Source organism: Euwallacea similis, chromosome 13 (assembly GCF_039881205.1).
Source record: "Euwallacea similis isolate ESF13 chromosome 13, ESF131.1, whole genome shotgun sequence".
Taxonomy (NCBI): domain Eukaryota; kingdom Metazoa; phylum Arthropoda; class Insecta; order Coleoptera; family Curculionidae; genus Euwallacea; species Euwallacea similis.
In genome coordinates, this window is record NC_089621.1 from 4,790,317 (window position 1) to 4,802,847 (window position 12,531).

The 12,531-nt window shown below is 33.7% G+C and overlaps 1 protein-coding gene across 1 annotated transcript in view; it reads right to left on the reverse strand.

Moving 5' to 3' along the window:
* Positions 1–12,531, reverse strand: part of LOC136412903 (RYamide receptor-like) — a 38,480-nt gene that overhangs the window by 15,077 nt on the left and 10,872 nt on the right. Inside the window, exons 2-5 of the mRNA XM_066396153.1 lie at positions 11,858–12,296; positions 10,976–11,160; positions 9,067–9,271; positions 870–938 (exon numbers count right to left, since the gene is read on the reverse strand). Coding sequence (XP_066252250.1) covers positions 870–938; positions 9,067–9,271; positions 10,976–11,160; positions 11,858–12,268 — 870 coding nt within the window. The 5' untranslated portion in view covers positions 12,269–12,296. The remainder of the gene's footprint in view (positions 1–869; positions 939–9,066; positions 9,272–10,975; positions 11,161–11,857; positions 12,297–12,531) is intronic.

Here is a 12,531-nt window from a genome sequence, read left to right on the forward strand (position 1 = left end):
TATCTACCCGTATCTTTTAAATCCGAATTTAGCTGAGAGTTCATTTTGCTTTATTTATTATGTCAATTTGAACGTTTAGAGTTGATGTTGCGGCAAAGTGAACCAATTTTTGTTTTTAAAAACGTATTTTCTTCATCTCAACACAGTATTTTAACGGGAAATTAGTTTCAGAAATGTTCTGAATGCATTTCTGTTGCCTTAACTGGGAAGCGAAATAATTTATTTGTCCTTTTTGTTTTAACTCTGACAGAAATATGGGATTTTTTAGTTGTGTTTTTCTATGTAATAACCAATTCCTATAAACATGATTAGTCAAAAGAAATTCTATGCGAATATAAGAGTGATGAAGGTAAAGAGTCCATATTACGTCAGGTAGGACAGAAAAAAATTATTTAATTTGACCCTCATCACTTTGTCTGAAAGAAAAAATTCTGACAGGAATTTAAGTCACTTTACAAGCAACCTCACAAGTGGTGCGTGTTGATTTGAAACAGCACAAAGAATATTTTTTAAGTCCTTTCCACGGAAAAACGTAATTACATAAAGCACTTTTCCGCTTACCGAACTTTATTATTATAGGAATATATACAAAATTGGTGAATCATCGATGAATAATGCCCCTATTATAGACAATGAAACAGTTTATACCTCTGCGATAATTCGATAAATAATATGCAATAATGATCAAATGTCCCTCTTTGTGCAGTGAAGGCTTTAAATTTTCATCCAGAAATGTATGCCAACATTGCCCTTTGAAAACTATGCACGTTTTCAAAGGGCAATGATGAGCTCATGAGTTATTTCGTAATTACGCTTTTGATCTCTAGTTTCCATAGTGCATTTTTGAATTTAGTGTCGAATTTACTTACCATAAACAGATTGTAAGGAAGCCAGCACACTGTGTAGACTAGCACAACGGTTATCATCATTTTTATCATCTGAAATAAAATAATTAAATTTCAGCAAATTTTCCCATGGAAAACTACGTTGCTCCATAAATATTATTTGAGCACAAAATGTGTTTCAACATTTCTAAATCAAGGGGAAGTGCTACGTGCTTTAGGATACCTCTACAATAGCAGGGGTTGTTTTTCTAAACTACATCAGAGATTCGTTTGGAAAAATATTACTCTATTTATTTTATTGTTAATTTCTACATATATGTTTTTCTTAAAAGTTAATTTTGGTAACTCTTAATTTTTCAAATTACAGATTTCAAGATCGTATAATAAAGTGCCCAATCAAGGAGTTTAGTGCCGATTTAAGATGTAAATCAGTCCGTTAACGATCTTAATAATAAAAAAAAGTTTTTTCTAAATTTGATAAATAAAGTAATAGGAGCAATATTTTTAATCAAAACCAGTAACTAAACAAATAAGAGTGTGATTCTTGTCCTCAATCAATCTTTTATATAGTAACTTTTTTGCCGCTATGCACATAGAGTTTTAGTGAGTGCAAGCAGAAGGCCATTAGGCGATTAATAAGTGCGAGGGAGACAGGCTACCGTTTCCTCTTCCATCGTCAACGATCAGTTAATGTCGTTGACTTACAAGAAGTACGCCTCAACCCAAGAATAGATTGTATCACAAAAAAGGCTTGTTTGATGCGATCTAAAAATACCATTTCTATCGTGGTGTAATTCATCATGGAATTTGTTCCCCAAGAACGCATTCAAACTTACATCTTCTATTTTGGGGGCAATTCTTTAGCGGGTGTTTCATAGGAATTTACTATAAAATTTCCTGATCGGTCTGCTCCTTCGGGGAACACTATCAGGAACATTGTGATAAATTATAAAAAATATGAATGTGTGAGTTCTTTTTATTTAGTGGAAATAAATCCACACAACCATAATCGAGAGAACTTTTATGAAAAGAAAAATTGGACATTTGTTTTGTTGTTCAACAAGAACCTCATGGTTCTATTGCCACCATAGCAAGTTATAGGGTTAATGTATCTATAATAATTCAAAAGTATACAATACTATTAAAAACGGTAAGTATAAATCATCCAAACTACATAAGTTAAATGAGATTTTGGATCCAGGTCACGAGTCTCGGATGGTGATATGTGAAACCTTGATGGAAAATTTTATTTTCAACATAATTTTCATCAACGAATCGAGTTTTTCATTATAAGGAAAACATAATCCATCTGTTGCTTGAGTATGGGTCCTTGAAAATCTTCACGAAACTGATGATAAGCACACTCAAAGGTACGCTAGTCGATCGTTGACGATGGAAGGGGAAACGATAGCCTGTCTCCTTCGCACTTATCAACCGCCTAATTGCCTCCTGCTTGCACTCACTAAAACTCCATGTGCATAGAAGCAAAAAAGGTACCGTATATATTTATAGGCGATAGGGTTTTCTTTGTGGTCAATTTCTCGCACTCAAACCGTGTGTACTCTGCATTATTTCCAGCATCACAGTATCAGGACTTGTCAGAATTCCTAATTTTGAGTCAGCTCATATACCCAGCAATTCACTCATTTTCAGATAGAAATTGCCTCATATAGTAATTAATTTCGCCGTGTCCTCTGTTTACCTATAAGTCTATATGTGCTATGACCCTCCTTGTCCATTTGCTCTCTTGCATGTCGTTCCAGTCATCTTGTCATTTTTCACTAGCGGTTCTTCTGATTTGTTTTTCGTTCTTATTTACACTTTCGTTTGGTTTGGGTTTCGGTTGGATCCAAAAATTACCTCAGATGCAGGAATTTTGAGTAGAACTGGCAACCCAGTAATAACGAAAATGTTTTTTAAGAGTTTTTCTTGGTTCTTTTCTTTGCTAAAATATGTCCCTGGAACCCACGATCGTTGTTATTTTAACGCCGCATATTGAAAAATGCAAGCTTTAAAAAACATTCATTTAGCGACCTAAAAACCTCTAAATGAGAGTCAATTGATCTGCATTTTGAGGGCTTCTCATTTTCAGTTGATGTATCCTCAGAGCAATATTTTTAAATATTTGTCGAAAAAATCGGGTGCATGACAATATTGTTAAAACTGAATTTAGTTCCTATTAAAAGCTATATTCTTTAGTACGTATTCATATCAGTAAATTTACGACAAAGAGCCTATTATTAAACCCCCAATTTATTAATTTACTTCAAAAGTGATCCGGGCTCTATAGAAATAAACAGGGTTTTATTAAAATGGCATTATAGTTATTTTTATATACAATTTATTTTATTGTTATTATTTTGAAGTAGTTTTATATGCATCAAATCGATTCAAAACGCCTATATGTATTTAATTACCTACAAAATGCGGTCTCACCGTAATGACGTTACTAATGTTGTAGGATCCATTCATGAACCCATTAATTTGCCAAATTCCCTTCCTACATAGTTATTAATTGGTTCGAGAGTTCTCGGAGCTATCGCATGTCAAGCAATTATATGGAATTTATAAGCAACCCTTCCCCATATTTTAAACTTTGCTTTACTCCCTTTTTTGGTAATAAATTACGAGTGCTGGTAATAAATTACGAGAGTACCAATACTTTCTTCTTGAAAGGACATTTAGGGGAAAGTTAAATTAGAAGTTCAATATATTACACATACGTGAGTTGAAGGTTTTCTGAACCTGGAATATCAAGAGTCAAATGGAAATAACCAATATTATTGCGTAATTTAAACATTCTAAATATAAAATAAATGAAATAATCTGTGCAATTTTTAAGAGAATTTTATTCAATTTCATTCAAGAAATTCGCCACCTTTGCAAACAGTGGTACAAGCATAAAACGATTATCACACTTTAACTACTTATTCCAAAATCCTCCTATTTCAATGGTTTTAGGGTAAATGTTCTGAAAGTTTGTAAAACTAGGAACTTTGTTTAAATTAATTTGTTTAAGCTGTTTTTAACTGCATTAGAGGACCATTTGTCCGACTTTATTGTATAAGGCGCATGGCCGGTAATACTCTTTTAAGTTGCACTAAAATTTTATTAAGCAAATTATTAGACTTGATGTGCCCCAGACGTGATTTTTTTACTAATTTAATTGCTGTAATGCGGGATTAATTATTGATTTTAATCTCCATTGTTGGCAGCGTTTTTAATTTAAAATTTCCTCATTACTTAACCAAGCGAGGAGCAGGATTTTTAAATGAAAACGCTGCCTGGTATTTTGAGATTTTTAAAACTTGCATGAGACTTTTCCCGGGGTTTTACTCTCACTTTCTTCCACAGGATTACATTTTGTTCCCGGTACAACTTGCCGACTTTAAAGGGTCATAATGGGATGTCCTGCAATTATTTCTACCCTACACACAGTAGTAAATTTTTAACTAACCCTAGAGTTTCACACAATTTTATTCTGGTAATAAAAGTTTCTGCACTTATACAAATATGAATTATTGACTAGAATAATAAACTTTGGCTTGGTAAGTGAGTATGGGGGATCTCGAAGCCCAAAATTGGTCCGTGGCTGACAAGAAAATTAACTTTTCGTGACAGTTTTCCGATGAACGCCCACGGGCATATTATCGATACCTCTTGTCAGTTTCAGAGGAAAATTCAATTTACAAATCTGGTCAATAATAAAACTGTGGTAGGTTTATATCTGTGTTAATTTTCAGACAAGAAATGTGGGTATCAGAGTATTTCCCAATTTTCATTCAAGTGACAAGTGTCAACAGCATTCATATGAAATTGTTTTCTGTTATGAACCACGAATTTTATAGGCATAGCTGCGGAAACATGGATAAATCCGATTAGGTTGGACCAATCAATATACATTTTCAATGCAAATTAGGTTACGAAACTATGGAGTCCTTCAAAAACTATAAATATGTTTCAAAAGCCTCATATTTCCAGAAACTCATACTTCTTCAGGAAGCGCTAACCAGGATGCTTTTGTTCAGTTCCAGTTTAAGCAAGAAGCTATATATCAATATTTATAGAGAAGCTTCAGGATACAAGGTTACATACACTTTATTGGTGTTTTATAGGTGCTTTGTGAAAGTTTGATAAATTTTCTTGAAAACACGCTTTTTGCAATGCGTTATTTTGCCTCCTCTTTCGGTTACTGGCTCGTTCTAGTTCGACCTTATTAAATCCCGGTATTAAATAATCGATATTCCAAGGTCTGAAGAAAAGGATGTAGACTACAAAGCTACATAGTTTTTTACATATTTTACGTAGGTGATTTTCGAGAGAGTGGAGGGGTTTTAAAAGAAATTGCTTTGCAAATATACTTTTCTTGCTTCTGCTGCTACTACCAAACAATATGATCCTGTCCTTTCTTGAATTAAAAAATTGAGATTTCAGAGCTTATAGGAGAGACTCTAAGTTATCAAGTTACATGCATACTTCAGCATAGGAGAATATTGAAGGCATTTATTAATGGTTAAGTCACTGTCTTTGCAAATGTGATTCATTTCATAAATATTCCCAACCAGCAAATCCTCCGGATCTCACAGTCGATATTTCAAGGCTTATAAAGCGAAATTTAAGTTATAAGACTATTTAAATTTGAAGGGCATATGCGTCTTTCCAAGGAACGTTAGAGTTTTGAGTGAATGAATGTGACTCATACATTATTTTCTACAATCAGCACTAACTGAAGCGCCCCAGTGCACTCTGCTCTAAAAAGCCCTAACTGAGCTAATTATAACATCATCAGCTAGTTGTAAAACGAGTTTTTCGCTATTTTTATTAAAGATGTAAAAAATTCCTGCTGTGCCTAAGTCACTTTTCAATGCTGTATCTCCAATTGATTTCGGCGACTAACAGGACCTCTTATATAACGAAACTTTGTATTTCAAGTACTCATAACACGTTTATGCCTATATGAAATTCAATAACTCCTGTTTGCTCAAATCGTCTCATAAAAAGAGACATTTGTTCCAATTTTCTCTCCAGAAGCCAAATTTAGCTTTAAGGGCTGCAGACCTATTTGGCAACTTTACAGTATACATTTTATGTCCTTTGAAATAAATTGCCTGGATCTGCACTTGGAAAAGGCTCGCCCCTCATGTTTGCATAGCAGACGGATTTAATGGAATTCGTAATATTTAGGAGCCTCATAAATTTGCACAAAAGGTAAATATACAAAAATCTTCTTTATCAACATCATTATTGTTAATTTTTACTTTAACAAAAACTTTAACTGCGAAGTTAGAGTTTCCGGGAGTGGAATCCTTCATCATGGGAAATATCGCTTGCTGTTTTGCTTCGTTCCAGCATCCGGGAATAGGAATGTAGAAACATCAAACCAATTGTATACAAGTTAAAATAACGAATATTGTATCAAGTAAAGCCATAAAGTTCGTGCATTAAATTACCATAAAAAGCGAATTTCGTGTTTTTTTGAAAGATTAATTATTCGTTGAATTTTGCCTTAAGCGTTTGAATGCAAAATTCCTTAAAGTTCGCCCTAGCTAAGCGAAGTCTCAGGTATGCCCTCAGCATGTAATCCATTATAATGATTTACAATGTAAATTACTGTTGTACCTGCTTGTCCTTAATGTGCTCAAAACTCCGGCAATTTTATTAACAATTATTCCAGGAAGACAAATAGACTTTATTTTGGACGAGTTAAAATAATGAGAATGTTATGTCAAGTAAAGCGGTAGAGTTAAATATTCATCGAATTCTGCTTTACGTATTTGAATGTAAATAGTCCTTAAATTTCTTCCTAGCTAAGCAAACTTTCAGGCATGTAATCCATTATAGCAATTTACAATGTAAATTTGCCTTGTACCTGCTTGTCCTTAATTTGCTCAAAACTCCGGTAATTTTAATAACAATTATTCTGAGAAAGCAAATATGTTTTATGTTAGGGCTTAAACAAGCTATTAAATTGTTAAACCGAAATTTTGTATCTCAATTAAGGCAAATTTTGAAAATGTTTTGAAGTTACTATCATTCATATGATGCTTAACAATTTTAAACTTTTTCGTTGATGGATTTAACTAGATATCTATTAGAGCTTCTCATTTGGGCTTTTGTTCAAACACAGACCTTTCCCAACAACACCATTAATTAATTCTTGAAAACAATGTGCTACGACTTTAAATAGGGTAATGAAAGAGAATCCCAGTTTTCTTGACATTTTCCCTTATTCCTGATATCTATGGCCAAATTCTTCATGGAATTTAGCTGGTTTGACTGCTTAAAATGTCTCTAGTATCCGAAGAATTTCCCAGTGACCTTTCAGTGAGTTTTTTTATATATATCAGCTGGACTAGCATTAAATTAAGAGGAAGTAATCTTCGGCTTGTGGATGGCCGTAAATTCTCCTCTAAATCATACTAAGAAATTTAAAAAAATCAGGTTAATGAACCGCATGCTAAATATCCTTTATTGCATGTTCAATGTTGGTATGTTGTACTCGTATTAAAACTATTCAAGTAAAGATTATGTATAAGTTTCCTGAAAATCTAGTCATTACCTTTTACTATCTTGTATGTATTCTTAACTCATTAATTATGGTACAACATACTTAATTATTATGTTCTGAGAGCAAGAGTTGTAGATTTCATCTAACTGGATGGTATCTGATAGTTATGAGACATGAGTAAGCCATTTAATATCTACCTACGTAAGAAAGGGTGCTTAAGGAAAATTAATGGGCTGACATTAATATGAAATGTGTGAATTTCCTTGAAGAAATGTTGAAATCCCCTTTTCAGTAGGTGATAGTAATATATTTGTTTATTAAGTAAATTGAACAAAAGGAATTTGATGGATTGATGGTCATAGTATAGTGGGAGTTTTGGATACGAAAAAATATGTAAAATAACCTGTGTGCGTACCTGAAAGTCTCATAACTAAATTGTCCTGTGCCAGTTATTTTACTATACCCTGAGGTTACTCGGTATTAACATTCACTACTTGGAACTCCTCAAGTTCGACACACAAGAAGCTATCATAGAAATTGTCAAAAAGCAGTTTTAAGACAACTTGTATTGTAAATATTTCACTAGTAATATACGAAAGCAATAGTATCTCTAAAATGATTAGATTAGTATCATTTGGGCTTGAAAGGTTTATAAAAAAATAAGTAAACTTAATTCTGGAACATGAGTTATTTCTGTTTCTAAATATTTCTAAAATGCATCTTACACCCTGCTTTTTTGATACTTTACCAAGTTTGTCTACAGAAATAAACTTGGTGATGAGGTAATTCCAGGACTGGAGTTGGAATTTCTTTCCAGTATTCTCAGATTTAGAGAAGATGTCAAATTTGACTCAAAATTTCAATGAATGTTAGAGACAAATTGATTAATTGAATGACCAAAAGTGACAGTTCTAGACTCACAAATTTAGACAGCAAACTTTCAAAACTTAATGAATCTTTTAGTACGCATTTATAGTCCTACGTGTGGACCTGCAACTTTCCCCCGGAACTTTCAGAGAAACCATCGAAATTACCTGATATTTTCAGCATGTGTAAAATACAAAAAGATAAATCAAATGATCAAAAATCACAGATAGATTCGTGAATATAGGACCTACAAATTTAAAAAAATTGGTTGATTTCTAAGTAAGGTTATCGTCTTGCATCATGACCTAAAATTGCTTCCCAATACTTGTCAGAGACCTCTCAAATTTACCTCCTACTTTCAGCACATGTTAGATATAAATAAGAAAATTGAAGGTTGGCTTTTCTAGAAGATTAGTAAACATTCAACCTCTCTGACGTTTTCAGTGGGTTTTAAGGAGTTTCCTAGATAAGCAAAAAGCCTTCAATTTCCTCCCACCTATAATAATAAGTTACAACGGATATTAAGAGAGCAGGTAAAGGAGGTCTTTTCTTAACTTCCAGCGCTTCATCCATCATAGCTGTTGGAAATAATTTTAATAAAAGAGCTCCATAGGGAATTAAAACATTCCTCCCTTCTAAAACGCTGATGAGTGCTACTTTTCCAATCTAAAAATTGCAAGTGAGCACGTGGTAATTTTACACATCTAGTTATGGAAATTGGAGAAACACCAAACGGATAACTTTCCAATCATTCACGTTAAACACTTTTGTAATGAACGAAGTTCCTATTTAAAAAATGTTTATTTTAAATTTTCTTTTAAAAGAATTCTATTTAAAAATACCAACCTTTCTCTTGGATCGAGCCATTCTCTTGTCTCTAGTATTTTCAGCTTCTCCAGGTATTCTATGACACCAAATGACAGCTGCAATGCTGGTATAGGTGAACACCAACACTTTCAAAGGAATGATGTATTGAAGCAGCATTAGGACAGTTGCGTAAGTGATTTCATACACATATCCGATTGATGAGTAGTCTTCGTTGCAAAGGTATCTGTAAAATGGAAGATAGAGAAAACCTCCTTAGAGAAAGTACAGCTTTCCATTACATGAGTTTAAAACTCTTTTATTACATTTTCTTCCCCAAAGGCCTCCGTGTATCGAATTCACGAGGGCTTCAACTTTCATATTTGTTTCTCTGCCTTTAGCGAATAATAATGCCTGAACTTGAGAGAACGTGACCTACATGTATACCAGAAAAAATGCTTTGAAATTCTACTTGCTCTTTGCTTTATCACACATTTCAACTAGAAATTTGTAATTGTAATCTCGTCGTTAAAAATGAAATATATGGGGGCTGATACAGAAAACCCAACCCTACGAATTGGGAATTGACGTCATATATATCGAAACTATAGGAGAAGTTCAGGAAAGAATTTAGTTGTTTCAAGAAATATTAGTCAGGTTATCAATTGTTCAATTGGTAGTTGGAAACAGAATTTTGTGGAGTAATATGTGTACCCACGCCATCGGAAGATAACATACATATAGAGCAACTAAAGGAAAAGTAAGAAAAATAATTGAGTCGTTTTATGAAATTCCAGTGGCGCTACCAAGTTTTTTAAACTATCTGATATTACATCAGAATTTTTACGGCAACTCCCTTGTTTAAAAATCTATAGCTAAAGAAAAAGAGGCACCTACGTCATTGGAATTGGACGTCACATATAAACCAACTATGGGAAAAGATAACGAACAGCATTTAGTGACCTATTATATACTAGAAAGAGTTGCTTTGAAGTGCATTGAAAACCTATTGGAGGAAAACTGCTGGTCTTCACTTTCTTTATCTCACATTCCTCTACGAGAGACAATAACAATTTAGGGAATACCCTATATGTAATATATATAGGGTTTAGAATAACAGGGAAATAACATTTTCATGTATATCGAAATTTGTAATTGCAGTATCGCAGTAAAAAAACTCGTAAATGAACCATTTTTTGTAGAGGCCTAGCTTAGGACATTAAAAAAAGTTTTATGTTCATGCATCATACGTTGCCCATTTTCTTTACTACTCTAAGTAGTTACGTAAATGAGACACATGGCAATAAAAAGTTTAGTGGATTTGGTTATATTTCTGAACACTTCTCATTTATGCCTCTCATAAACCCTCCCTAAATTTAAAAGAGGGTTCAAGATGCTCTGGGGTTAGTCTATATAATATTTGTATCTGAAAATTTTCTGCTGACGCTGGGGTATACTCCACCCTTAAAAGCATCATCCTACACGTTCTACATTATCTTTATTTGTTAATAAACCACTCGCTCCAGGGCACACAAATCGAATCAATTTCCCAGAAGAATGTACATCGATCGTTTAGAGGATGTGATATATCTTGAGACATTTTATGAAATTTCCTCGGGAATGTTGCACGTCATTTTGTACCTTGGGACGTGTTTTACAGCGATGCAATTTTGAGGTAAGCTTTGAAGTTAATTTGTTTTAGACTGCTATGGAGGAGTATATTGTAATCATCAGTCTTTCGAAGCACCCAAAAAGTGCATTTTAAATTTCTCCCGACTCTCTTTAGATGTAGGCTACTGGAATCCGTGAGTAATCCCTTTTCCATTGGACTGAACTCAATACTTTACAAATGGCGAAATTAGGTTTTCGAAAGTGCGGTGGATTTAAGGAAAACTTTTCTTCCATTAAATTCAATTTCAGAAGAGAAATTTTTAAGTGAAAAATTACTTACTTGTCGCATCTTTGGTAAACAGACTCGTTAATCGGTTGTTTGATATTGGTAAACACTCCTGAGGGCAGTACTGTGATACCGGCAAAGATCCAGACTACAGCTATGATATAGGTGGCAGACCTCTTTGTTATCCTTGGTTTGAGAGGATACATTATGAGCATCCATTTGTCTATACTAATGGCCACCTGAAATCATAAATACATTAAAAATTATTTTTAATTCTGCATTCTTAGGTGCGGTGAAGGATGATTAAAACTACCGAAAGCAACACCTCTAGATTTATTGATTTGGGAATTGTAAAGTTTGCATGGATAGCTTTCCCTGTGGTGTTGACATGCAACCTTACGTCAGAACTTTCACGGATTTGGGACCTAAATAATGTAAAAAAATTAAGGGATTTTTCAATCTTACAGTAAGTTTCTCTCTTGTGGTAACAACTTGAAATTATTTCCTAGAACTTTCAGAGAAGTTATTGAATTTAGCTTATCTTTCCCATGTGTATAAAATAGGTATAGGTGATTCAAATAACAGAACTCAATTAACAGGTTTCAGAGTAAAAAAATGTCAAAAATTCAGTAGCTTTTCCTTCCCGTGGTGATGACTTCAACTGTTTCCCAGAAATTGCAGAGGAATTATTTAACGTGGTTTATTTTCTCATCTATTTAAGGCAGATATACGTAAATCATTCAGCTGACAGAATATGACAAACCAAAATTCTTGGCCTTCATAATTAAAAAAGTAAGAAAAAAAATCAAAGATTAGCTAACAAGTGGAGAAACCTGCCGAGATCATCTTAATATGTTTCTCCCCTAGTACGTCCCACAGAAACGAGTAGAGAAAAAGCTTCACATTTTTTTCCTATTTTTGAACAAACACACTTACCAGGGTGTAAGCACTAACGAGCACACTCAAAGTACTCACGTAACTCACAAAAGGACACATAAAAGCCCCGAAAGGCCAATATTGTAACATTATAGTAACCGAAGTGAAGGGCACACAAAGCACTGTTATTAAAATATCACCCACAGCCAAGTTCATTATAAAGTAGTTAGTCACTGTACGCATTCTTGGTGATTGTAGCACTATGTAACACACAAATACATTTCCCAACAAGGCGACAATGAAAATTGTCACATACATAGAGTAGACAACTGTGGAGAAAATTGGGTCCCTTGTGGGGTAGTTAGAAGGGAGGACGTCGCATGTTTCATTGGAGTCTTCGATGAAGTCAAGCAGAGGATCTTCTGAGGGGATGAAAGTGAAACTGGGGTCTGAGACGTTGTTGATATTCATTGTGATTTCTCTAGGTGGGAGACAGCATCTGAAATTAAAAATGAACAAAACCTATAAATCAAGAATATGCAATAAAATTGATGGTTTCATATCACAATAAATCTCGTTGGTTGTCAATAATGCATAATTCATTCGGAGATCTGGAAGTACGAGTATTAACCAGACATGGTAAAAAAAACACTAAAATAGATAAAAGAACATTTTATTTCCCGTTGAAAATGAGATTTTCTATTTATGTACGAGTTGCGGAAAAAGTGATGTTA